Source organism: Saccopteryx leptura, chromosome 13 (assembly GCF_036850995.1).
Source record: "Saccopteryx leptura isolate mSacLep1 chromosome 13, mSacLep1_pri_phased_curated, whole genome shotgun sequence".
In the NCBI taxonomy this organism is placed as follows: domain Eukaryota; kingdom Metazoa; phylum Chordata; class Mammalia; order Chiroptera; family Emballonuridae; genus Saccopteryx; species Saccopteryx leptura.
In genome coordinates, this window is record NC_089515.1 from 4910087 (window position 1) to 4937268 (window position 27182).

Here is a 27182-nt window from a genome sequence, read left to right on the forward strand (position 1 = left end):
CCGCCCATCACAGCCTCTGAATGACCCCCATTGCCCATGTGCCACCTGTATTTTCTTTAAAAAAAAACAAAACTGAAGGACACAGAAATCTAAGAACAGTTTGGGATTTCCAGAAAGTTGCAGAGAGAGCTCGGTATCTCCTACCCCTCACTCGGTCTCACTGGCTTCAGTCCACGCCCTGGAACAACGCCTGTCCCACAGCAAACGATCAGTCCATCCCACTGACCTGTGAGCAAAGACACACACCTCTTCCAAGCTCAGCCCCTGACACGGACACGGACACGGACATGGACATGGGAGGTGAAGCCTCCTCGCGCCATCTACAGTCGTAACGTATAAAATGACACGTCCGCGTCACGCTGGGTGGTAGATGTTCACATGCACTCAAGATGAAAGCATGTCTTTTGTTTGCAACGTCGCTCTCTCCTGTGTCTCCGTGGAGACCAGTGTGCTTTTAGAAAAGACTTCTTTCTTACAGGTACCCGATTCCTAGCTAGTTATTGCCTGGTTTGTTTTGTTGTGATTTTTAAAGACACCTTGTCTTGCTGCGGGGCAGTGTGCACTTTACATCTTCCGAAACATTCATCCCAAGACCGCGCCATCTCCGTTTCAGGGAGAAGGGATTTGTACACTCACCCAAGGAAACTCAAGACCTCGGTGCAAGAGCCACGCCCGGCCACGGATCCCCCACCCGAGGTCACGGACCCCCCCCAAGGCCACGGACCCCCCACCCGAGGCCACGGACCCCCCCAAGACCACGGATGCCCCACCCAAGGCCACTCAGCCCCACCAGAGGAACTCAGGCCTGAGCCCAGGGTCTGAGCTTCAGCTGCTCCTGTGCCACGTCCTGCCTGCCCACCCACTGCCTCTTGGTTTCGCCACCTTGAGCAGCAGCCAGGCTGAGAGGAGTCACAACCTTTCCTGGGACATGACATGCAGAAAACCTCCAAAGAAAAGCACCTGTGTGAAGCCAGTGGGGGGAGGAAGCAAAGAGGACAGGAACAGAGACATCTCAGCCGTAGCACAGGAGGGGCGCGGAGGGGAACGGGCAGGAAAGGGGGTCGGCCACACCAGCAGAAGGTGAGCAGAGGAGACGGGGCGACCCCGTGGCCGTGGTTCACGGAATGAAAAAACAAAGACACCCTAAGCAGTGTATAGAACACAAACAGATGTGCTGCAAATGCAGACTGCCAAATTCTACGGTCTGGCCTTGGCCGACGTGAGCGCTCTGTGCTGTGTTTCCGCCCTGGTCGAGGAGGTGGACCCCCAGGAGGCTGGGGGCGTCCTCAGCTCCCCCTTCCTCCGCATGCTCCCTCGGCGACAAGGAGCGCCCACCCCCAGCTACGGTCGGCTCCGCGGGAGGGGCCGGCGGACCTCCGCACAGGGGGAGAGGCCTGTCCTTGAAGAGACCCCCTCAGAAGCAGAAGCCGGCCTTTCGGTCCATCAAGAACAGAAACCTGTAAGTCAGAAGGAATGACTCTGAGGACCGGAGGGAGGTGGGATGTGGCAATGAGGTCGAAAGGGACGTCTGTCGAGAAGAGACACAGCGACGTGCTCCTCGGCCTCACGACCAGCCTCAGAGACGCCATCCAGCCACCTTCGGGGCTCGCGGCACCGAAACACCAGGCGGTTCCCGAAACATCCACCCTGACACGATCAAAAGTTTAAACAACTAAATCGATGAAGACTCTTTTTCAGGAGTCGGAACACCGAGAAAGAGCACAGTGAAAAAGCACCACATCTCTGAAACGCTCAGAGTCCAGGACACGGCCCGTGTCCTGCCTCAGGGTGATGCTACGTCGTGACCTTGGGCAGGAGCTCATCCCCGCTTCTCCATCCGCACGCCAGGCCCCGGGACACCCTCGCTCGGGGAACACCTGTGACTTGGCAGAGAACACGATTTCTAATGTGTTAGAAATTCTACCAAATAAAAATAGTTCCCTTGGAGTCTGAATTCGGGAGTGTCGACTGGTCTCAAGACAACCGCGGCGAAGCCCGCCTCTAACTAGGTCATCTAGGGTCACAGCGGGGGATCTCTCACTGTGGGTCCTGCATGTAGCTGACCGGAGGCTGATGTGAAGCTTCCAGACCGTCCTTCTCCCTCCCTGAAAAGCTCTCCACCCCAGAGGCCTCACTATGGGCTCTGACCACGGGCACACTCATGCCCACCGACCCAGGAGAGAGAGAGAGAGAGAGAGAGAGAGAGGCCTGAGCCACACTGGCACCTGCTCTCCGGGCCCCCAGAGCTGCCCCCTGCATGCCCGCTAACGCAGCAGGAACAACCCAGTCGTCATCATCACCACGGGGGCGGGAGGATGCCCCTCCAGCATGCGGGGAGGGCGGCTCTCTGCTGGGCACCGGGCACACAGTGACACGAATCCTTCCAGCCCGCTGTTACCCACACGAGGCCTGGGAAGCCCTTTCCCAGGCCCCCGGCCCAGAGGATGTGTTTGAACCACAGCCTGACTGACTCCAGAACAAACACGTGGCTTCACCGGCACAATGAGTTCCCTATTCGTCAGCACCTGGGCCACCCAGGACTCATCATCGCAGCACCAACGTTGATGTGTCTGCCCTTTCACCCTGGCGACCACAACGAGTAACATACAAAGAAGGCCCCTGCCACCTCCTTTGGACAACAAGGAATGTCCTCGTATGTAAAAGAACAAAAAAATAACCAAACCCCAGCCTGGCCTCTAAGGACAAGAACAGGAAACACCCCTAGAACCCAGTGCCAGGGAACAGTGTGTCTCCCCTGGAGAGTACATCTGTTCTGATGAGACCCCAAGAATGAGATCGCTCACTCCATCCCTCATTTGTCTGGGTGTGGAGAGGGTGGGGGCAAAATGGGATGCTTCATCCGTGCCTGCCTCATGCCAGGTTCCCACGGGGTCCCTCCAACCCCTTCCTCCCCCCCATCTCCGTCTCCCTGCACGTGTGCGTGTGAGTTTCGTGTTGTGCATATGATCTCTGTACACTGAAAGCCACCCACGTCCATCTTATGGGCAGAACATCACCAATTAGCAGACAGTCCCCTTCTCCACCATTCCTTCCAATATTAGAAACCCACGTCGCAGCGCACTGTCGCGTGGGGAGGAGCTTGAGGTCCCCGAGAGAACAGCTAACTGTGCGATCCGCACTGCGCAGAAATGCCAGCTCCCCCTCCCCAGATGACAGGCACCATGGTCACCTCCCGGGTATGGTCTCATAAAAGGGAAATGCCCCATTCTCTGAAGCCATGCTTAAAATCACATGCAGGCAAACAGCTAATTAAAAGCACCTTCCACACAACACATGGCAGCGTCCCAGGGCAGCGAGATGGCCGTTCGCTTCCGTGGGGCTGTGATAGGCAGTTTGAAAAAGCAAGTCAGATTCCTGACCCCTTAATGCCAGGGATGCTACGGGGAAGCGGTGCGGAGGCCAGTGCCCACGCAGCAGGGACTGGGGTCCTCCGGGCAGAGCGCCATGGTGTTGCCTGACCCTCAGAAGCCAAGGCCAAGGAGAAACCCCAACAAAGGTCTGCAAGGCCTCGGGGTGCGAAGCTCCGGAGCACACCCAGCCCTCCCTCTGAAACGCCCGCCCAGCAGCCCAGCGCTCAGCCCAGCTCACCGCCCCGCGCCTGCTCCCTGGTCCCAGAATTCAGCCTGGGGACTCAGGGTGTCGCGGCTCCGGCAAGAAGGGCCACACTCGGTGAGGGAGGAGGGAAGGGCTGCCCAGTAGAATCACGGAGACGGGGGGAGTGAGGGGGCTCCCCAGCTTCCCCTCCTGACCGTCCACTGAACCCCAGACAGCCTCGTGGTGTGGAGGCTATGAAAAATAGATGGACGCTGAGAAAAGCAGCCAGTCCTGAAAAGCTGCCCCTGTGGTCAGATGTCTGAAGAGTGGCTTTGCCTTCTGGGGACGATTAATATTTATAGTCACAAAAAGTAGCCTTTTAACACCGCCTAGCCCTTTCTAAGAACTCACGCGTCGTGACGCGGCTCTCGGGGTCCCCAGGTCTGGAGTGCGGTGCCTGGCTCTCAGCGGCTCAGAGACAACAGCGTGGGAACAGCCTTTGTTGCGCTTTGTTTTGAACCAAAAGGATTCACTGAACTGCACAGACCAAGGCTGTCAGGGTTCGTTTTCTTCCTCCATCAAGGGAACAAGAGTAGAACACAAAATATCCCACTTTACAAGATAATTTGTATCTTCCATTTCCTGGCAGCCCCGGGAATCTGACAGGTGTGGTATTTAAGGACGAACCCTCCTCCGAAGCCTGATGGGAAAGGTTAACCACGAGGCAGCGAGCCCCACGGACAGCAGCCTCCCTGCGGGGCGGACCTGCAGGGCGACACTGGCTCGGGGTCCACACGGGTCTCCCTCGGCCTCCTCTGTGCTAAACGCAGGACAGCTTGCAATGAAGGGAATTCACTGGCGAGGTCTGGATGAGAATAAGGGGTAACATTGGTCCACGGTCTGTCCACATCGGGAGTTATCACTTTGTGGACCCAAAGGTAACGAGGACAGCTGTACCTTGTGCCTGGAAGGCACCGTTCTAGGAGAAGGCCATGCATTCACTCCATCAGCTGACCTTGTAATAAAAACTTATTTCCCAGTCAGGACGTGAGGCAACCCCTATTTATTGAGCACCCGATTAGGAACCAGATAGCGTCCCTGGACAGCGAGATGCTGATAAGTGTTGCCCCCAACATCTCACCCCAGACCCCTGTGCAGACCTACGGGACCCCAGAAAAACACAGCAAGTCTCACACGCAACTGTCTCGTAGGAGTCAAAAGGTATAGGCGTCCCAATCCCGTTAACGTGTTGATGGGAGGAGCCATGATGTGAAGACGATATTGTTTCTTTATGGCTCTGCCAATGGATTAGCTAGGAGGGGTTTCTTGTTTTTAATTTTTTTAAACGGAAGCATCCCACTGTTGGGCTTTCCTGAAGATGGAGACAACATCTTATGGAACTTCCTTCCCAGCCCTGCCTCTCGAGCAGAGCCGGCGCGCGGTCAAGAATGGTGTGAGGCCACGTGGGGTCCTCAGGAGGCTTTCACTGGGAAGCCCGTGTGTCACGGAGCTTCCGCAGAGAAAGGACGCCATGGCTCTGTACAGAGACGGTCACCAGGCTGGGCACAACTCGTTCGCCAGCAGGGACGTCGACTCAGCTTTTTTCTGTACGAGCCTATTATTTTTCCTCTCTGCTTTTTATTTCATTAAAAAATTTTTTTCTTCTTTTCCATTTCAGTAGATAGGCAACATTACCTTAGTTTCTACCCAGCAGACGGATGCCAGTATCCCCAGGGGTGAGGACAAAACTGTGACTGGACGTCACCAAGTGTCCTCTAGGGGGCGAAATCGTCCCTGGTTGAGAACCCAGGGGAAAGGAACCTTCCTTAGACAACGCTGCAACCCACAGGCTCAATTCACGTCGGTCCCCTCTCCTCCCTTTTCTAGACGTCAAAGCGTCACATCAGAGGGTCCAACATGACTCAGGCTTACTTCTAAATCCTAGGAGCACCGGAGGTAAGTAAACTGTCAACGTCTAGCCCAGAAGGCTCTGGAGAGGACCCGAGCCTTAAAAGATGCACTCCCTCCATGTGGCTTTGCCCTGAAGAGCCGCTTCGTGCACCAGATGGAGAGGGAGCACATGGCCCGCCCCTCAGGAAGAGAGGGACACCCCCCAGCATTGAGTGCCTCCAGGATGGCCTTCGGGGCACCAGCGGGGCTCCCGGGAGAGGCATGTGCAGAGCAGAGAACTCTTCAACACACTTTGCCCTTTCCAAACTTCTCTGCAAAGCAAGCCTCCCGAAAGAGAGTGCTGGTGAAGGGCCCTTCATCACCGCCTTCTTGGAGAGCCCTTGGCGTTTCCGTCTCTGAGTTAAATCAAGAGGCAATCTGAATAAAACCTGAGTGGAGAACAGGTTGATGCCTCTCTGGTTAGAGAGAGCCAGGAAAGATCTGGAATTCTGGGTTTGCATTCCATACACCCCAGAACAGCCATGTGGGAGACATTAAAATTGACGGATGGAAACACCACACAGGGGTAGCAGAGGTCGCACAGGTCGCAGAGCGCCATCCACGGGTCTCTTGCCGCCGGCGCAGGAGCCAAAGCGCCGTGACCGGGTGCCAACCCATGTCTGTCTTGAAATCACGGAGCCTCGCAATGGCCACCTCAGCCACAGGGGGACACGACCCGGACTTCTCCGGAGGGCCAGCCGGAAGCTCACCCACGTGCGGTCAGTGTCGGCCCCAACGAGGGGGCGGCCTGGATCTCGGCGCCTGCGGCCTGGGGCCTGAGCCGCACCACGGCTCAGGCTGGGCCAGTGTTCCTGAGAACAGTTCAGGTGCCAAGAGCCACAGTCTCGAGTCCATGCGCGGGGACAGCGCTAGCATGCTGGGCTCAAGGGAGATTTTCACTGCAGAATGTTTTTTATCATGCTGACTTTGAATCCCTGTTTCTTCACTCAGAAACAATATATATATATGTATGTATGTATTTTTTTTTCCATTCGGTCCTTAGCTAGCAGTGTTGTGATAGTGTTTATGTCAACAGCTGCTGCCTACTGCTTCAGAAGAGAAACAGTCCTTAGGTGTGCTTAAAATCTTCAAGCCATGGGCTATGCAAAACCTCAACAGGAAGCCAGTAAATTAAAATGAAAAAAAAAGAAAAAGCAAATTAAAAATAACAACATCCACTAAAACCACAGGCTTCAAAGAAAGGGGGGAAAGATGTCGAGAATAAATAATGCACCAGTCTCTGGAGGCCAGAGGCTTTCCACACGCACCAGCATTTCAGCCGCATGCCCTCACCCTCACGCGGGGACGCGTGTCCCCAGAGGGAGGCTCAGCTGGAGGGAGCCACGGTCCTCTCGGATCCGACCCACCCTCAGGCTGTGTGTGGCAGGTGCACCGGCCCTTGAGGCTGGTCCCAGCAAGCAGGGACCCCCTCCTCCCTCTGCCCCATCTGAAAGCACACGGTACATTCTCTGATTGGAGCCAGAGGCACAGTCCTGGCTGGAAACCGCATTCTTCCACAGCAATGAAACCAAATGGTGCTCTACCTGCAAACAGCCTGCCCGGCAAGACTGCTCTCTGAGCATTACCGTGATTTATTCCCATCAGACTGGGCGTCTTCAAGGTGGAATCCTTTCCAAAGGCTGCGGGCCCTTTTCCTGCCCTGAGTCTGTGCCACATTCATACTGGCAGAAAAATCAGTGAGCTTGCCATCCCGGACTCTGATACATTCTGATAGATACAACTTAAAAGTATGCACTTTAGCAAAAAGGAGAAAAAAATCACTCTGTTACAAAAAATAGGCACAGAAGGTTCACCAGCTCCACAGGAGCCACATCTGATGAGGAGTGTGCAAGGAACATCCCGTGCCCACGAGTTTGGTAGACACAGCAATGGGTGGAGAAAAACATGTCCTGGTCCAAGATGCCCGCATCACAGGCGGGAGATGGAGGGAGAGAAAGGAGCTCAGGCTGTGGGGTCAAAAAAAGACCAACGACCCTGGCCTGTTGGCTCAGTGGTACAATTTTGGCCCAGCGTGTGGATGTCCCTGGTTTGATTCCCAGTCAAGGCACACAGGAGAAGCAACCATCTGCTTCTCCACCCCTCCCTCTGCCCCCTCTCTCTCTCTCTCTCTCTCTCTCTCTTCCCCTCCTTCAGCCATGACTCGATTGGTTCAAGCTCATTGGTCCCGTGCGCTGAGGATGGCTCCATGGAGCCTCCGCCTCAAGCACTAAAAAATAGCTCAGTTGCAAGCACGGCCGAGATGGGCCGAGCTTTGGCCCCAGGTGGGGGTTGCTGGGTGGATCTTGGGTATGGTACATGCAGGAGTCTGTGTCTCTGTCTCCCTTCCTTTTACTTGAAAAAAAAGAGAGGGGGGGGGGGAAGGAGACCAAGGATGCTGATTGGACACTGTCCTCCTGGATTGTCCTTGGCTGTCTCCACATGGCCACGAGCTAAACGGTGAAGAGCAACAAGACACGTAAAATCGACAGCAACACGGCCCCACACATGTCGAACTGGATGCGGTTTCAGACTCTGAAAGGACAAATATGTAAGATTAAGGTGATTCCAGATAAAAGTGACACCAGATGACAGCCTTGATGAGCGGTCTCCAAGATTTCAACGGTCCAGCAAAACCCACAGCCTTCGGCAAGCTACTCTTCCAGACACGCCCGGCGATGACAAGCCGCTGTGGTGGCCAGTATTTGCTGACTCATAACATCTTAAGCATTTCAAAATTGAAACAGGAATCCCTTCTGTGGCTCATGGACGGGCGTGGGCGGAATGTAGAGTTCTCCACCAACTCCTTCACCAGGGGCGTCTCTTGCCCAAAGCGTCACGCGTCACAAATCGCCCATCTCTCCTGACACACGGCAAAGGGTCTTCTTCCACAGCCAGCTGAGAAGTCAGCCACCCTCTCGAGTTCCCCTATGCTCTGCATCCCGGGTAGCTTCCAGGCTGTTCGGCTTCTAGAAAGCTTCAAGTATTCTCTGTGGTTTCCCGCGTCCTACTCGACAATCACAGCCCGTGACTCCCCCCTCAGAAACAGCACCAGACCCTGCATGAAGAGTGGTCTGGATAAAACGACAGGCGGATGTATGTACAGACCCTCCTTCAGGCCCCAGCCTGCCGTGGATGACACCTAGAACGAGGAGACACAACATCTCCCCCATCAGACAAGAGCCCTTGAAGATGACAGACAGGCACACAGCTGCACAGGAGCTCTGAGGAAGTAAAAAAAAAAATTGTGGGTTTTGTTTATTCTTCCTCCTGAGCGAGGACACAAACCATGCAGCCTGCGAGAATTGGAACCTGGGTAAACATTTCAAAATTCTGCTGCAAGTCCGAGGAGTCGACAGATGCAGGCAAGGTTTTATTCCGTGTTAGGCAGTCACTGGGAATCAGAAAGCCTAATCCTAAACATCTGAAAACCGTTCTCTGTGCCGGCCCCTTTTTCTCACCCAAATGCACAGTGTAGAAACGACTTCCTCACGGGGAGTTGAAGCAAGTTTGTAATAAATGCTTTCTTCAAGATGAAGAACAAAGTCAAACCATCAGACCTATTTCGTACCAGCTCACGCCTTACAATTCTGTAGTAGTCGGGCCTAATTAGTGCCCAAACACCCTTCCCAGGGATGAACTCAAGCCTGAAGTCTGGAAGAAGGACATGGAAGGGTCACCAGGCGGCCGCGTCCCTGTCAAGAACCGGAGAGACCTGCACAAGGACCGCCGCGCGGCCGAGCCCTTCACCGGGAGTGCACGCCCCGTGCACACACACACCGCAAAGCATGCATTGGGATTTAGCTCATACACGAGCTGGGTGCCAGCCCTGCTCGCGCCCAGAGGAAGGTCTGTGCTCCTGACACAGCCTGAGAGCTAAGCGGGAGCTGGTGTCGGCTGCCCTCGGGGAAGGCGGGGAAGCAGGACTGGGAGCGGTGGCATGGGCACACTTGACTGTGTCTGTAAGGTGCTCATCCCGAATGTCCTCCCGCCATCTGGCACCCCTCATTCCCGCAAGCAGCAGCGCTGTCACCTCAGGCCACCGCCGATCACTCAGCGTCTGGAGAGGCGCAGCCGAGGGGCGGGAATCCTCGGCGATCTCGATGAGACCCTGTAACTTGGATTCCGGATTCATGAGTCCTCGTGCCAGCGTGGACGGGCGCCGTCTCTAACGAGGTTTGACCGGCCCCGCGGACAGAGGGACGGTGCGTTTGGTGCGCGTTGGTGGAGACAAAGCAGGACGAGCACAGAGATAGGTCAGAGACCACAGAGCCGGATTTTGCCTGTGTCTAAGCCACAGGTGGTGAGACCCCACGTCCAGCTGTGCCAGAACTGACCAGCTGGGCTCCCAGCGGTCCAGCTGCGACATTACAACTTAACTACAGACTCCAGAAGCTTCTGGGAATCAACACCTGGGCAGGGAGTGTTTGAGGAGCATGCAGGAGGAGCGGCAACTAAGTCATAGTAGGCAAAAAAAAGGAAATAGATAATGAAATAGAAACAATGTCCTATGGCATCTATGTGATTTCTAAAGGAAATTATATTATCACAATAGTTTTTAAAGATTTTTTTTTTTTTTTTTTTTTTACTGATTTTCGAGAGGGGTAGGGAGCAGAAGCATCAACTCATAGTAGTTGCTTCTCCTATGTGACCTTGACCGGGTAATCCTAGGGTTTCAAACCGGCGACCTCAGCATTCTAGATGGACGCTTTATCCACCGCGCCATCACAGGCCAGGCTTATTATAATATTAATAAGATCTTGTTCTTGTAGACATTCACAGCAGGACCCCAAGACGCCTGGTCATGAATGGTATACTTGTATTGAACAGAGAAAGCTGAGTGGGAACATCTTGACTTGACTTAAAACTCACTCAGGAAAGTGGTAAATCTGGTGATAAAAAAGTGGTCCGAGGATTGTGGGGTTAAAAAAAATACAAAAAAAACCTCCCAACACTCTCTCTGTGAAATATGAGTCATGTTCAAGACACAGAGGCAAGGTAGCCGGTGGCTGGGGCGTGGGCTCTGAGTGGACAGCCTGCGGTCCTGCGTGTGGAAACCCAATGAACAAACTACACTAACAAGCAGAACAGAAACAGACTCACAGACACCGGGAACAGACGGACACCTGTCGGAGTGGAGGGGGTGGGCGGCTGGGGGGAGAAGGTGAAGGCATGGAGCAAAGAAAAGACTCCTAGACACAGAGGGCAGTGTGGCGACCACCAGAGGGCAAGGGGGTGGGGGTAGAGGAGGGGACAGGGGGACGGACAGTGATGGAGGGGACTCGACTTGGGGTGGCGAACACACAGCACAGTGTACTAGATGTGTTTCTAGAGTTGTGCACCTGAAACCTGCACAATGTTATTAACTGTGTCACCCCAATAGAGTCACTAAAAATAAAAAATACATAAATAACAAGACAATAAAAGCACTGACACTGTAGCTCGTTAGGGTAATAATTAATGTTCAGCAGCCACTCCCAGGTGTTCTCCCTACAGGGAAAGGAAGAGGACTCAGGTGCCCAGAGCGAGCCACGTGAATCATCTCAGGTCACCCGGTGGGTGGAGAGGCAGGTCACCGGAGCCGCTGCCCCCGCCCTCGCACTGGTCCCCGGGGGGTGGCCGGGTCGCCTGCTGGGAGCTGCCTGGCCTGGGCCTCTCCACTTCCCGTTCTCCGCTCCGCCTGATGGGCGCGTGGCTGAGACGGACATCTCCGCGGCCTGAACGCTCACAGGGGCTGCTCAGAGTCCTGTCGCTGCAGGGGCCGAAAGGCTGAATCTGTCCCCGCGGTCACTCAGGAAAGGCACAGGAAAGGGCCTGCTGTCGCGCGTCACACGGGGGCAAAGACGTAGGGAAAAGCAAATTAAAAGTACAATAAAACACACCACACATCTATCGCAACGGCTGAACTACAAAAGTGACAAGAGCCAGCGCCGGCGAGGGTGCGGAGAGACTGGCACGTAGCTAGCGGGACGGTGCAATGGCACAGCCGCGGTCTGGCGGTTTCTGATGAAACGGATGTGCAGCCCCGCGGTGCACCCCTGGGCGCTGGTGCCAGAGACGCAAGGACTTGTGTTCTTACAGACATCTGAGCCTGACTGTCCACGGCAGCTTTATCTGTCATAGCCCCAACAGGAACAAGCCAGATGTCCCTCCACAGGCGATGGCAAAACCACCCGGGGTCCATCCGCACCATGAGACACTTCTCGGCAGTCAAGGGAGCAAGCCTTCAATAACAATAGCCTGACTGGCCCTCCGGGGAACAAGGCCGAGTGGAAAAGAGTCAACCATCCCCCACAGGTGACAACCTTCCTGATAGAACATTCTGAAAACTGTAGAAATGAGGAAGAAATCAGTGGTGGCCAGGGACTGGGGAGGGTGGGGTGGAAGGGAGAGGAGGGCCTGTTATCAATGGGCAAGGAGAAACCCCGCGTGGAGCCACGCACGGTCGGGGTCTTCGCCGTGGAGGATTCATGCACACACGCACGCATGCCCAGCACGCCCGTCCGCCCCGCACGCCCCGCACGCACGCTCTGCTCAGGTCCCGGCGCATCTGGGAGAGTGTGAGCAGAGTTTACGGACGGCACCGGTATCGCCTCCCTGGCTGTGGTTTGTGCTATGGTGTCTGCACAGTGTTCGTCCCAGAGGGGACCTAGATGAAGCAGGTACCCGACCTCTCCCCGCGTGACTCCTTCCGACTGCGCTGCCCACGCGTCGCCGATGACCTCCGCGGGAATCGCAGTCGGGGAAGGAGAAGAAGAAGAGGGAAGCGGCTACTTCTTCTCGAACTCACATGTGATTGAGAACCCGGCGATCACTGGTGGTGATCAATTATTTTAATTTAAATCAACTAAAATAAAATAATAAGATAAAATAAAAAGTCCAAGGGCTGGAAAATTAACCAGCAGCCCACATAGGAGGATGACAAACACAAGGTTGATGTTTAATACACATGAAGAAAACCCTCACGATTTCTTTGAAGCTGAAATAGGTGAGACGCAGACACACCTTTCAAAAACCAAGCACAGCGTCACTCTGGCTGATAAACCTACGTGGATCAAGTCAGGTGGCCCCGCGAGGCAGGCCATCCATCCCTCTCTGCCCTTGGCCAAGGCTAAGGGTGGGGGGAAGGGCTGGCGTCCGGGGTTGCTTTTCTCCAGGGGGCAGAGCCCAAGTTCTCAGTGCCAGAGCCCCGTCCGGGCACAAGGCAATCTCCAGGGCCCTTTCTCCAAGTAAGTAGCAATAGTTGCATCACAGAAGGGGCAGCACAGGTCCTCTGGGGAGAGTCCACGGTAACCAGCCCCCCCCACCCCCGTTCCCACCAGATGCAGAGCAGGTGCCTGGTGCAAGGGGACAGCCAGGCTCCCGTACTCACCTGTTCTGCATCATGTTCATGATCACCCAGTCGAAGGGGTAGACGTTCTTCCCAATGAGGTTCTTGAACATAATGAAGGTTTCCATCAGGAAATCCTGAAAGAAAACCAAGCCACTGAGACAGGTGAACACCAATCCCACCCTCCTCCCCTGGGAACAGCTAGATTTTATAAAAGACCTTGTTTCTGTTAGCTGAATAAAAACTTTCTAAAAACTAATGGAAATGTATGTCACAGGTGCTGTGTACAACCTCTGCCTATCTGCTTGCCTGAGCCATGTCTTATCCGGGATCATTTTTCCAAAAAATGTCTTTGAAAATAGTCCCTGGGCACGGCTTCCTAGGAGTCACTAAGAGTTAAGATTACAAATATGTAGGCATACACTCCCTGCTTATAGAAAAAAAACAACATATTTTCTTACAAACTTAACATGCAGGTTATTGCTATGATGATGATTAATACTATAGTTCTATTTATTTGAAGTCCCTTTTTCATTATCACCAGGCCCTACCCAGGTGAATATGGGATTTTATTATCCACTTCTTTTTCTCATGTTGTTTAACAAATGAAAGGCTCAAAGGGGAACTCCGGGCCGTTTGCACACATGCAGCTCACCATGGGCCGTTTGAGCAGGTGGTCGGATTGCCAGGCTCTCCTGAGGACACTGAGGTCCAGGGACAGAGCCACCCAGCTGTGGTCCCGCTGCCTCGCAGACGGCCCTTGGCATTCCAAGGTCACACTCCACTGTCCCACCCGCCTACACGCTAGGACTATGGCATTGGGGGTGCCCATTTCCTAGGGGCTCCACCTTGTGCCTGTCAGAATTAGGTGAGGGTCTCCTATCTGATGGCCTGGCCTGGCCCTCGATCTGCACCAAGTCAAACAAAACAAGGGGTTGTCCCGGAAAAGCACGTGTCCCCGGGCGTCCACCACTCCCTCCCGCTCTGGGGTGGGGGAGGCAGCCGAAAGTTCACTTAGAAAAGTGAGGCCGTGGTCTGAGATCGCCAAATGAGTGCCTGTTTCTCATGGACGTACCCCACCGAGCCGTAATCAGGTGCGGTGGCTGTGACGACCAGGGCAGCGGACAGAATGGAAGTGGGCAAGAAAGCCAATCCCGGCACACAGGGCCAACCACGGACTTCTGGCAGACAGACAGACAGACGTGAAACCTGTCGGCAATAATCCGCTGCCATTCGAAATCAAGACATCTTCCTCCGCAACCTTAGTGCCAATGCCAGAACCCCTCCCATGTTAACAACTCAGGGAGCCACGGTGACCCCCCTCCTTTTTACAAGGGGCCACAGTCGAGGAGACCCCGGGGACCTGGGCAATGTCAAGAGGGAAACATCAGTCCACTGTCCCCCAAACTCTGCCCACACCAGCTCTGACCACCGGGAGCTCTGACCACCAGGAGCGCTGACCACCGGGAGCGCTGACCACTGGGAGCGCTGACCGCCGGGAGCCCTGACCACCGGGAGCACTGACCACCAGGAGCCCTGACCGCCAGGAGCGCTGACCGCTGGGAGCGCTGACCGCCCGAGCAGGGGCGTTCCAGGTTCCCCAGACACCGCACGCAACAAGCGGGCTCCTCTCCTCGGTTTCAATATTGAAATTCAGATTTCGCTACTTAAGTTCCCCCATTTTGTCAAGAGTTTCACATTTTAATGATCAGTTTGCATATTTCGCCGGCTGAGTGCTGTAATTTAGTCACATCCCTATTTGCATGAAATTGCCGGCTTTCTCGCTGGTCGCTCCTCAAAGCCTAATAATTGAGATCTAGGGTCTGGTTTTTATCATTCTGGGAAGAGAAAGCCCATTTCCCCAACTCCTTTCTCCCCACCCCCTCCCGGAGGAAACACAGCCCCGTACTTCATCAGCAAGGCTCAGCTGTTCCATGGCGGCACTTTGCTGAGCCCATGGAATGCCACGCGTGGTGGGAGGCAAGGTTCTGCGAGGCTTCCCTGCCGGTCTGCATAACTGAGTAGCCGTAGCAATGGTCCCCACCACTGTATTTGCCTGAAACAGCGGACGTGGCTTTGCAGACCCCATCATGCCAGCATCTCCGAGCCCACAAGGGCCGATGGAGAACAGATACGAGCTCCTTTGCAAGAATGTTTCTCTCTCAATGCCAATCCATTCCCGCTGCACGTCTCAGTGTGATTACTGAGAGGATGTCCTGCATGCTAAGTGGGCAGCTCTCGCAATAGCCACCTGTGCGGTCTGTGGGGCAACGCCGTCTGGTCATAAACCTGTCAGCTTCTGTCCATCGCTCTCCCTGCCCACTTGATGAACGGTCACCCTCTCTCACTTCAGCTGTCAGAGGGGCAACCCCGCCCATCCACCTGTGACCACTCTTGTCCCTTTTGGTCCCTACACGTCGCCCCAAGTGATCTCGTCAGATTGCAAATCTGGTCAAGGCACCCCCATTTCCCAGATCTGCAACTTCACCCACGCCCCCAGCGTTCTTAAAGACAAGGTGCCTTGACTCTCAGACACAGGAAATCACTCTGCTACACTGAAGAAATAACGGTTTCAGACAAGGACCTTCCACAGATGTTAAACCCATCAGAGAAGGATTGCTGGGGCTAGAGTAACTGCAGGTGTTCTGTGGGAGCCAAAGTATCACACAAAGATGGCCCGATACTGGCAGAGGGTCCTGGGTCCTCATAGTACAGAGACCTGCACGTATTACCTTCTAACCTCGGGGTCAAAGTTCTCATCATCAGTAGTGAGCAGCTTGGTGTTTCACCTCTTGATGGACACAACAGGGAAGAACTCTTACAAAAGGATGAACCTGGCCCTGGCCGGTTGGCTCAGTGGTAGAGCGTTGGCCCGACGTGTGGAAGCCCCGGGTTCGATTCCCGGCCAGGGCACACAGGAGAAGCCCCCATCAATTTCTCTACTCCTCCCCCTTTTCCTTTTTTCTCTTTCTCTCTCTCTCTTCTCCTCCCGCAGCCCTGGTTCATTCGAGCAAGTTGTCCCCGGGCACTGAGGATGGCTCCATGGCCTTGCCTCAGGTGCTAAAATAGCTCGGCTGCTGAGCAATGTAGCAATGGCCACAGATGGCCAGAGCATCACCCCCTAGAGGGCTTGCCAGGTGGATCCTAGTCAGGGTGCATGTGGGAGTCTGTCTCTGCCTCCTAGCCTCTCAATAATAATAATAATGATGATGATGATGATGATGAAAGGATGAACTTGGATTTTAGACAAAGTGTCCTGTTTGCAGGACGGACGCAGGGATGGAATAACAAACTAGAAGATGTTACGAGGCGGCACCCAAAAATTTAAGAATGGGGGATAGAGAGTCTGGCCAAATTATCACCGTGGTGTCTTCCAAAAATTTAAAAACCAATGTCTTGAAAGGAAGAAAAAATAACCGAGGTAATGGACTTGTTCTAGAAGAAAAGAGGTTAGAGACACACACAAGGAAATGCAGCCGCAGAACCTGGACAGGGTGCTGGCTGGACAGAGCCCCTCAGGGAAGGCGGGGAACGAGGGACAGGAGGAAGTCCGAAAGTGCGGGATGGTGGAGACGCTCCCCCAGGGCCATGGAGACGTCTTGCTTCTCGAGAGATATTGGTGAAGCCACTTGGGGAGTGGGGGGAGGCACGTTTCTCACACCCTCGAGGGGTCTGGCTGCACAGACAGAGGCAGAGGCCGAGGAGGCAGACCCCACGGAGCGCTTGCCCACCCGCCTGCCGGCAGCGGAGCCGGGGAAGAGGAACGGCAGCTTTCCTCACACCATCCCTCCTGCTCTGCTCCAGGCCGGCGACCATTCATAATAAATGCTTTTGGGGGAAGAGTACAGAAAAGCCTGGAGGACTGGAATGAGGTCATTGGTGGTATCGATGTCAACGCCGTGGTTTGATGGCAAGAGCGCTGATCAAGTACGATGGGTTTACAGATGTGACTGTTAGGGGACTCTGGGCACAGGTTACAGGGACCTCCCTCTTGTCCTGTCCTACAGCTGCACGTGACTCGGCGTTTATCTCAAAGAGTTCACGCAAAGAATACACGCCTTCACATAACTGTCAAACTGTTAAAGAGAAAATAGCAAACGAATGACAGAGAAAGTTGGGCACAATCAAGACCTAACCTTGCCCAGAAAGCTGGGGTTTGCCACTGAAGGCTGAAGGTGCCCAGGGCCGTCAGCCCCATCTACAACACTGTGGACGAGCCTAGGGTATTTCTTCCAAGAAGCAGGTAAACTGATCTCATTTGCACAAGGGCCACTTAACTATTTTTTTGCCTGAATAGTCAGGTTTTTTATTCTTCCCTCAAAGATCTCTGTTGTGGGTGTTGATAGTCCTATTTTCTGCTGCTTTGCTTAATATATAGTATTTCCTTTATCCCTCCTACCTCAATGCCCCACTCATATTTCAGGCTGGGACTTACTCCTAATTTAGAGCTCTCTTTCCCCCTTTTGTCAACTTCTATTATGAATCTACCTTTGCCACCCAGCTTAGTGTATCCCAAGGTTCTCTTTACCATGCCACAGTCACAGAGCTCCAGGGAAAAGCAACCTGGTCTCATCTCTCCAGGCAAAGGAGAACAGAAGCTCCATATCCACACATGCTGCAAATGGCTTTTCCAGTCTACCTGAATCATTACCAGCTAGAAGCAGCGGTCATTGGGACTTGGACATGAACTGCAAAGTATAGAATGGTGACAACTCCAGTGCCATGCGGACTTTTCCTGGATGTGGACTTTTCCTGGACTCCTGCTCCCTGTGACAGCTCCTAACAGGGAGCTGTGGTTGGGTTGCATTTTTCAGGGATTTGGCATGGTGATGGGGCCAACTTGGACTTGGTGAACATGTTAAGGACACTACTCTTTTATGGATTCTTGCTGTATTGGCCAAGAGTTTGCTTAAAGGCTTTTAATCACTGTAAAAAAAAAAAAAGAAGACTGGATAAAGAAGATGGGGCACATATACACCATGGTATACTATTCAGCTAGAAGAAATGATGACATCGGATCACTTACAGCAGAATGGTGGAATCTTGATAATATTATGCGGAGTGAAATAAGTGAATCAGAAAAAAACAAGAACTGCAGGATTCCATACATTGGTGGGACATAAAAATGAGACTAAGAGACATGGACAGGAGTGGGGTGGTTACGGGGGGGGGGGGGGGCGGGGGGAGGGAAGGAGGGAGAGGGGGAGGGGTACAAAGAAAACTGGATAGAGGGTGACGGAGGATGATCTCTCTTTGGGTGATGGGTATGCAACAGAACTAAATGACAAGATAACCTGGAAATGTTTTCTTTGAATATATGTACCCTGATTTATTGATGTCACCCATTAAAATAAAAATTTATTAATAAAAAAAAAAAAGAAAAGTGCACCAAGTGCTCAGCTCTGCTCGCGGGGTCCAGGTGCTCTGACGCCCCCAGATCCTCTCCAGGCTCCTCGGACCCCGGTTCACTCCCCAACCCCTCCCTGCACGGCTCTTCCTCCTCTTCCTCAGTTCCCCACAATCTTCTCCTTTGCAAAGAAGGCTCCCTGGCCACCGGCCGCAGTCCGGTCTGGCTGCTTCGCAGGGACCCTTCCTCTGCAGCATGGGTAGTGTGGGCTAGCTGGAAGGTCCCCTGCAGCCCCGTGCTAGTCTCCACCAGACTGCGGGGCCCAGAGAGCAGGCCCAGCTGTCGCACCCCCATCACGCCCTCCACATACCAACATGAAGTCCGTGCTCCCTGGTGCGCTCACTGTAAAAGGATTCTGCACCCCCAGATTCACTGCCCGGTGGAGAGAGCCATCATTAAAGCTCCATTTACAAGGAAATGGTCACGAGGGATAAAGGAACAGATGTTCAGCCTGAGGCTCCTCCTCCACTCAATGTGCTTTCGCAGGCCTGTGGGTCACCCGTGGTGGCGGATTCGTGGGGAGCTCACGGGTCTCTAGGACCAGGAACACCCAATAGCAGGCTGTCTCCTGGGCAAGGACAGTCACCTGGCTCACGTCCTTGCTTTCACGGCCCCAAGAGCATCCTCACTCTCCACTTCCCAGGTGTGAGACGTCACCTTGGACCACCCCCAGCACAGGCTAACTAATGGTCAACTGTGGTTGACTGGGATGGACAGGGTGAGAAGGCATGAATCTACCTGGCCAGACCAGGACAGGTATCAGGTAGAGGCTCTCAGAGGGGGTGGGGCATTTCAGACAGAGGGACCTGCGAGGCTCTGTGCTTGTCCCTAGACAACCGACAGTGCACAGAATTGGGGGAGGCCATGGGGGGGGGGTTGCATGGGAACATGAATCCCCATGGGAGGGGACCAGGAGGGCAGCACCCAGGTTCTGTCAGCCTTCCAATGGCCTTTATTCTGTATCCACTTAACCAGCAAGAAGAACCTCTATCTACATTGTCTTTGTATATGTCACTCCACAGACATTTCTTAAGGGCCCCTTAGTGGAAATTTGGGAGAAATAGCAAGTCACACTTCTCCCCGGCAAGTCCAGAGCACTCCCCCCCCCCCCCATCACTTCGGTCTCACTATGGAGATTCCGAACCAGTTCTCCACTCCCGATCCTGGTTGTGAGGCTTGGACACCGAGAGCCAGCAACCCTTCCCACCGCTCAGCATCTCCACGGTGGGACCATCGGGAGACCCTGCGTCACATTGTCCCGAAGGGGCAGCTTCTGGTGCCAGACAGCTGTGAGCTGAACATGTCTGCTCCCCTCTTTTCTGGGCTGGTCTTTCTGCCTCACGCAGTGCCCTGTTCTCTCACTGGCTTGGGGTCCAAGGGGCTATTTCAGAGACTAAAAATAACAGCCCTGGCCTGGCTGGTTGGCTCAGCGGTGGAGCATTGGCCCAGCATGTAGAAGTCCTGGGTTCAATTCCCGGCCAGGGCACACAGGAGAAGCACCCATCTGCTTCTCCATCCTTTCCCCTCTCCTTCCTCTCTCTCTCTCTCTTCCCCTCCCACAGCCAAGGCTCCATTGGAGCAAAGTTGACCCGGGTGCTGAGGATGGCTCCATGGCCTCTGCCTCAGGCGCTAGAATGGCTCCGGCTGCAATGGAGCAACGCCCCAGATGAGCCGAGCATCGCCCCCTGGTGGGCGTGCCGGGTGGATCCTGGTCCAGCGCATGCGGGAGTCTGTCTGCCTCCCTCTCCCCTTCTCCAGAAAAAAAAAAAAAAAGGCAACACTGTGGCATGTGACTTTGATGTGGACCATAACGATGTTTTTGTACAGGAATGACGAACTCAACCAAAACAGGGCTGAATTTGAAAACATGAAGTAGCACTGGCTGGTTACCAGGAAGCAGTCTAGGGGTTATTATTTTCATATTGGAGGATTAACTAACTTCCCATTATTTAACGCAAAGTGATCTTTTATTTTTGTGGTAGGTTGTAAAAGTAGAAAAAAAACAATAACAGTCAAATACTCTCCATGGGTAGTTCATGGAAGGGAACCCAGTTCACAGAGGTTTGACCCATGAACAACTGAAACAGGTTTACAGTCCTGGCAGCACGGATCTGTGATACCCAGACCACGAATGCCGATGGGTAACAGAAGTCAAATCACCTGCAAATACATAATTGATTTTCTAAACTGCTGCGTCTAAGGGAAAAAGCCCTTCGGGAAATCAGGACCACACATGTGGTGAGTGTCTGTGTGTCTGCCCTGTGCAGGGAGAGGACCCCCCGACCGGGCAGACGCGGGCACCCCTCAGCACCGTTCTGCGCGACCGTGGCACACAGGCCCCGGCCCCTCCCTTCTTGTCAGCTCCGCTCCGTGGCGGGGTTTAAATATCTATTAGCACTTTGCAGGTGTCGATTTTGACCATGTGATTATTCGGATAAAGAGCAGATAATCCACTGGAGTCCTGAGTTTTCAGGATGGGTAATGTTGCTCATGCTGCAAACTTCATTACCCAGTCCGGGACGTCACCTAGGAATTGATCCCGGGGGTTCAGCCACCACGGCTCCCCTTCCATGGATCAAAGCGGGGCTGAGGCATCCGGGCAAGGCTCAGTGGTGCACACGCCAAACGCGATGTCATTGTGCCAGGAGGGCTCAAGGATCAAAGGGTGTGAGTGTGGTACTTGTTCCAGATATGACTCTACGCCAACCGGAAATGACTCGTCAGCGTTTAAAAGAATAAAAAAGCTCAACACAAACACATATACCCATTCTTGTTCCTGGACTTTAAGAAACATGTCTATGATTTTAAGGTACAGACCCATTTTGGTTCTCCTTAGAAATTTACATATCTATATCTGTATCTATACATATCCGCACAACATGGCAACAATTAATACGGTCACTTTTTGTTATACATAATCCTTTGGGAGGAAGGAAATCATCAAATGCAGATCTCTCCTTCCCAGCCCTTAAGTGGATGGATATGCAGTGAACCCCGTTCCAGGGATGCGGGTAGCCTCTGCTGCCTTCCGCTGGCATCGGGGGCCTCCAACGCAGGGTCCGTGCCACAAGACACCAGACTTTGGGCCCAATTCTAATTGGAAACGCTGTAAAGATGTCTGGTTGCAGCTCAGCAGAGGACCTGCCTCGTGGCCACGTGAGGTCAGGTTGTTAGGGAGGCAGCCCCGACGCGATCGACTCCCCTGCATCTCGATTCTCTAGCCTGGGTGTCTCAGAGTTTAGCTGAGGGAGACTGGAGGGTTATTTGGAGAAATGCTGGAGGGCCTCCATGATCCCGACTAGTGGATGACGGAGCACAAGTTAAGGCCAACCACACTCTCTCACTGACTTCTGCTGTTGAAAGTCAATCGACACATTGAAAATTCTAAGTTTTCAGTGATCCCAAAGCTCAGGAGCGGGAATGGGGACCAGAGCAGGAAAGAGGATTCTCTGGGTTCACACCACAAGTCACTCCCCGTTTGGCACGAGAAGCAAGTCTGCGCCTCCGGACCCTCACGGTAGAAACTAGGCTTCTGTGAGACCTTCCCAGGTGGCTTCTCAAATCAACAGCCGGCAAGTTCCCCCAGCAAAATCGTACTTAAAATGAACATACAGACTTTGCCTAAAAAGCTGGCCCCAAAACACGGGAAGGGAAAGGGGTCCAAGTTACACTCACCACAACGTCAGTCCTCATCTTTCCAAAAGTCTTGATCAAATGGGCATAATGATAATCTTCCATTTGTCGTAAAATTGCGGTCATACAAGCCACAAAGTTCCCCTGTGAAGGAATCAGAAGACACGGTCAGATGGGGAGAGAACAACACTCACAGGAAAAGCTGGTGGGAAGCCGCGACTTCCGCCACCCCTGGCTGGCCAGCACAGGTGACGGTCCACTCCAACCTCACAATCTTTTATTTTCTTTGCTCTAATTCCTCCTCTCTCACGGCATTAAATTAAATGATTCTTGACACAGGGTTGTCCAGGCTGGAAAAACAAACTTGAACAGATTTGTATTAAATATGCAAAGATTAAAGACAGGATTGGAATCGCCACTTGCGCTGTCCAAAAACCTGCTGCCCTTATTGCCAGACGACCTGCGTGAGCCCTCCCCCCAGGGCCATGGCAAAGAGGCCGTTTTGCCCTCAAAACACCTGCCTGTATCCCCCATGGCCAGATTGGAGGGCGCCGACTCCGCCATGAATTACGGCCCAGCAGAATGTCAAGTGCGGGGACGGGGATTTCTCACAGAGAGGAGCTGGGAGGAAGGGAAAAAGAGGAGAAGAAAGGAAACTGCCCAAGGAAACCAGGACATTGGGGAGAAAGGCCAGGGCCAAAGCGGGGAGCAGAGATGGCGGCCAGCATGGGCACAGCGATGGTGTGCACGCATTCCTGTGTGCGGGTCTGTGCATGTGTATGCAGTTCTGTGCTTATGTGATTGCGGGTGCAGTTCTGTGCATGTGCATGTATGTGCAGTTCTCTGCATGTGTGTATGAGGGTGCAGTTCTGTGCATGCAGGTCTGTGCATGTGTGTGCATGTGCATGCATGTGCAGGTCTCTCCATGTGTGTATGTGCATGCAGGTCTGTGCATGTGTGTGCACGTGCATGCATGTACAGGTCTCTGCATGTGTGTATGTTCATGCAGGTCTGTGCATGCACATGGGCGCTCACAGGTCTGTGTGTGTGTGAAGTTATGTTCCCGTGTGTTGTGTGTGCATGTGTTTCTGTACATGCATGTGTGTGCAGGTCTCTGCACGTGTGTATGTGTGTGCAGGTCTGTGCATGCAGGTCTGTGTATGTGTGTGCACGTGCATGCATGTGCAGGTCTCTGCATGTGTGTATGTGCATGCAGGTCTGTGCATGTGTGTGCAGGTCTCTGCACGTGTGTATGTGTGTGCAGGTCTGTGCATGCACATGGGCGCTCACAGGTCTGTGTGTAGTTATGTTCCCATGTGTTGTGTTTACAGGTCTGTACATGTGTTTGTGAACATGCATGTGTTTGTGTGTACATGTGTGTGCAGTTATGTTCCCATGTGTGTCTGTGTGTACAGTGAAGGGGAAGTGTTCACAGGTGGACAGGCGGCTAACCGGTCCTGTAGCCATTGACTACAATGTATCACTCCTGGGGTTCACGGCTAACATCACCTTAAAAGCCTTCTTTGCTCTTCAATATTTTCTTCTAAATTAATGACATTTTTGGAACCATATTTTCTCCTATTAAACCCGTACAAGTCTGGTAAAATCATAGGAGGTGCACTCTCAGACTTGCCCCTCACTTTGCCTGATTAATTGAGTTCCCAAACTGCATTCTTTTACGAACCACCCCGGTTTCACAAGCAACACATTTGCACATCTAAATGCCTTTTGTATTAATTTGAAATGTACTCTCTGTGGTAAAATGCTGAAGTCCAATATTGTTCCAATTCATTTTATATCTATAGGATAGATATATGCTTCCAAATGAGTCCTCTAAGGATGCATTACATAAATTGAACAAATACAATAATGATAATATGGTGTCTTCCAATTGCCCAGAAATGTAAATTATTTGTGAACGACAATAATTGCCGGAATCTAGAGTCCATGTTGGGGCTCCCGGAGAGAGCTAAGGCATGCTTCTTTTCCATTGGAGGAAGGAGGGATGAAAGGGCAAGATGTCCACTTGTGAATACAAACTTGGAAAATACGTAAGTATCTGGCATCCGTGGAGTGCAAGGGACGCCACCTCGCGCCTTCCTCACACGGTGAGATGCCATCTTTCAGGTCATGGTCTTCATCACATGACATGTTGGTCATGGACAACGAGGCCGTCAGAACCATGGCCCCATCCATCCCACTGGAAGGACAGAGCCTCTCCTGGTCCCATTCCATAGGCAGCGAAACTGAGCTGAGAGAAATTCCCCTCTGAAGACCCAAATGGAGACAGGGCAGTGCTTAGCAACACGGTCAGTTCTTTCCCTCTCATCCAGATGCACACGCTATTTCTGAGAGGTCCGAGGCCACAGCTGACATGAAGTAGGGACTCTGTCTCCTGCGTGCACTCCCACAGCCACAGAGAAGGTCAGGAGGGGAAGAGGGAAGAAAGGGGCCGCCAGGGACCATGCCCACCAGGGACCACGCCCACCCTCTGGACTCACAGAGCCCCGGGACAGACGGGGACTCCGCCCCGCCAGAGAGGGGCTTTCCTAGAGCAAGGGGTCTACATCGGCCAAGGGGCATCTAGGGGGGGCCCACACTAATTAACCTTCCACAGGTCACAAGAGTGAAACAAGGGCGGCTTCCACACTGGCATCACCTAAACCCCAAAGGCAGCTAGGTTCAAATCAGAATCAACGACCCAAGTGCCGAACTCAAAAACATCAAGTTCAAAGTAGAGAATCCAGAGCTCAGAGTGGGCTTGAGAATGCGGAGGGCCCGGCGAGGAGTACATCAGGGGTCCAGCCAGACACTCGACCAGGGGACGCGGACGTACTCAATTTAGGGAGCAGAGTGCTGCGTCATGAAAGAAAAGCTCAGGCCAGGCGGAGGCGAGGGAACTGACGTGGGGGGCACAACGGAAACACTAAAGCTAATGGAGCAACGTGAACGGCCACCGGGAAGTCCTCAGTGTGACGAGGACGTCTCAGAGAAGGCAACCCCGTGGCCCCTTCTTTAAGAAGGATGGGGACTGATTAAAGCCATCCCGGGAAACAGGACAGAGACAGCTGGTCCCACGAGTCAGCGGTCAAAAGGCCGGCTGGTGCCAAGGTACTCCTTACTTAACCTAAGGAATGTTCCAGAAGGACTACGTCCTGTTCAGTCTTTCTCAGAGGGGGCAGGTCCTGCAATTTGGGCTCTTTTCTAAACTAAAACTTTGGGCCTCGCTAGGAAAGGAGAGATGTGCCTGTTAACTAACACTCACAGAAATGCACCCCTTCCCCATCCATCCCTCGAGCATGGAGGCCATCCGCAGGGCGGTGGCATTCTGAGAGAGAAAGCACGGCGGTCACCATGAAGCGGTACCGGTACCACTCACAGGAACCCACGGTGTGGTTTCCAGGGCGGTTAACACCGGTAGTTATGGAAGCCATGTTTGGAAACCAGTTACACCCTAGAAACCGAAGTGGGGAGAACTGTGAACAAAGTTTCATCCTGCAGGCTCAGAAAAAAAAAAAAAAGTTACCAATCTGTGCTTTTTAATTAATCTGCTTGAAATGCATTTAGAAGTCGAACGAACGAGGCTTTTACTTGAAAGGACGGGAAGGTGGGAAGGCTGGCGGCTCCGCGAGGGTGGGGGTGGGGCGTGTCCAGCACTCCTCTTAGAGCTGCAGGTGGGAAGGCTGGCGGCTCGGCGGGGGTGGGGGGGGCGCATGTCCAGCACTCCTCTTAGAGCCGCAGCCTGGGGACCAGGTTCCAGCCCTGGAGGCTGAGTGCAGATGAATAAATAAATAAAAATAAGACCTATCCCTGAGGACATCAAAGCAATGCAAAACAGAGAGCAGGCAGGGGCCAGTGCCGGAGGTTTATAATTCAGGACAGAGAATGCCTAATAAACCAACAATGTGAACTTCATTAGCAATCAGAGATGAAAATGATGTGCCCTCACTTGCTTGCCAGAACAGCAGAGAAGAATTTTTGAAGTGATGAGGCCGTCAGCAAGGCGCAGGGATGAGCGATCTTGTACACAGCTGGGGGGGGGGGGGGTGTAGAAATTGCTAGAAATTGCTATAACCTTTTTAAAAAGCGATTTAGCAATAGGTTTGAAAAGTCTTGGGGGAAAAAAAAATAACTCATCTCTTCGGTAACTCTACTGCTCACAATCCCCCTAAGGTAGGAATTCAAGGCAGGAAATTTTACGCCCCAAGCTGTCCGGTGCGCATCACTGTGGATACCGGAACGCGCAACGGCAAGAGATCCGGTGCGCGTCAGAGGATACCGGAACGCGCAACCGCAAGAGACCGGGTAAAAACAGCGCAGCGTTCGGTAGGGCTGCGAGATAAAATACCGAGTAGCAATTCAACTTGAATCTCAGATAAACAGAGAGGAGTAAGGACGTCCCAAACACCGCATTGGAAACACTACGTGGGACATCCATCTACCAGGACTGGGCGCATTGTTGACCTGGAGTTCACACTGAACCAGGCGTCCTGTATTTTTCCTTCGCTACATCAGGCCACCATGCCAGTCATGATGGAATAACATGCCAACGTTAAAACAGGCCACATTAACCATGCAAATGCAAAATGCTTTAATAACACGAGAAAATGCTGGAAGAATGCAACTAGAGATAATTATATGTATTTATATGCATAAATACATACACATATATATACACACATATATACACTTACATATGTATATATGTATACATATGGTATATATAAATATATATAGACATGTGTATACATATATGTATACATATACATATATATATACCCACATAAAGAATATAGCACAAAAAAAAAAAAAAAAGAATATAGCACAGGAAAAAATAAAAAGAATAATTCGGAAAAAAACCCACAAAGTCATCAGGTTTGGTGGAAGAATGAGCCCAGATTACGTTGATAAACCAAAAAATGTTTATGAGGTAGTCATGAGAGTGAGAGAGAGCTCATTCTACATCATAGACCAACTCTCCTGCCCCCAGGTCCCCCGTTCCTACTCCCTTATCCTCACAAACCCCTTTCTCAGGGCTCCCCGCCTGTGTGGACCCGGTCCCTGCTCTGCACTGCCCCTTAGGACCCGGACTGGACTTGCCTCTGAGCGCAATCAGAGCTGCCCGCCATGCCCCAGGTCCAGATCTGTTTGGGCCCCCAGTGCACTAGGCAGGTAGACAGGTAGACAAAGGACAGGTAGAACAGCAGACAGGTAGAGCTGAGATCATGTAGAGTGGAGGGCAGGTGGAATGGAGGACAGGTACCATGGTGAACAGGCAGACCTGACAGCAAGTGGAACTGTAAGTGGGCA

The 27182-nt window shown here is 52.9% G+C and overlaps 1 protein-coding gene across 2 annotated transcripts in view; it reads right to left on the bottom strand.

The window, feature by feature from the left end:
- The window catches only part of LOC136384597 (dedicator of cytokinesis protein 1), a 432442-nt gene that overhangs the window by 128926 nt on the left and 276334 nt on the right, over window positions 1-27182 (bottom strand). For both annotated transcript variants that reach the window (XM_066354964.1, XM_066354963.1), the window contains exons 28-29: window positions 21915-22016; window positions 12875-12969 (exon numbers count right to left, since the gene is read on the bottom strand). In XM_066354964.1, the coding sequence (XP_066211061.1) occupies window positions 12875-12969; window positions 21915-22016 (197 nt within the window). The remainder of the gene's footprint in view (window positions 1-12874; window positions 12970-21914; window positions 22017-27182) is intronic.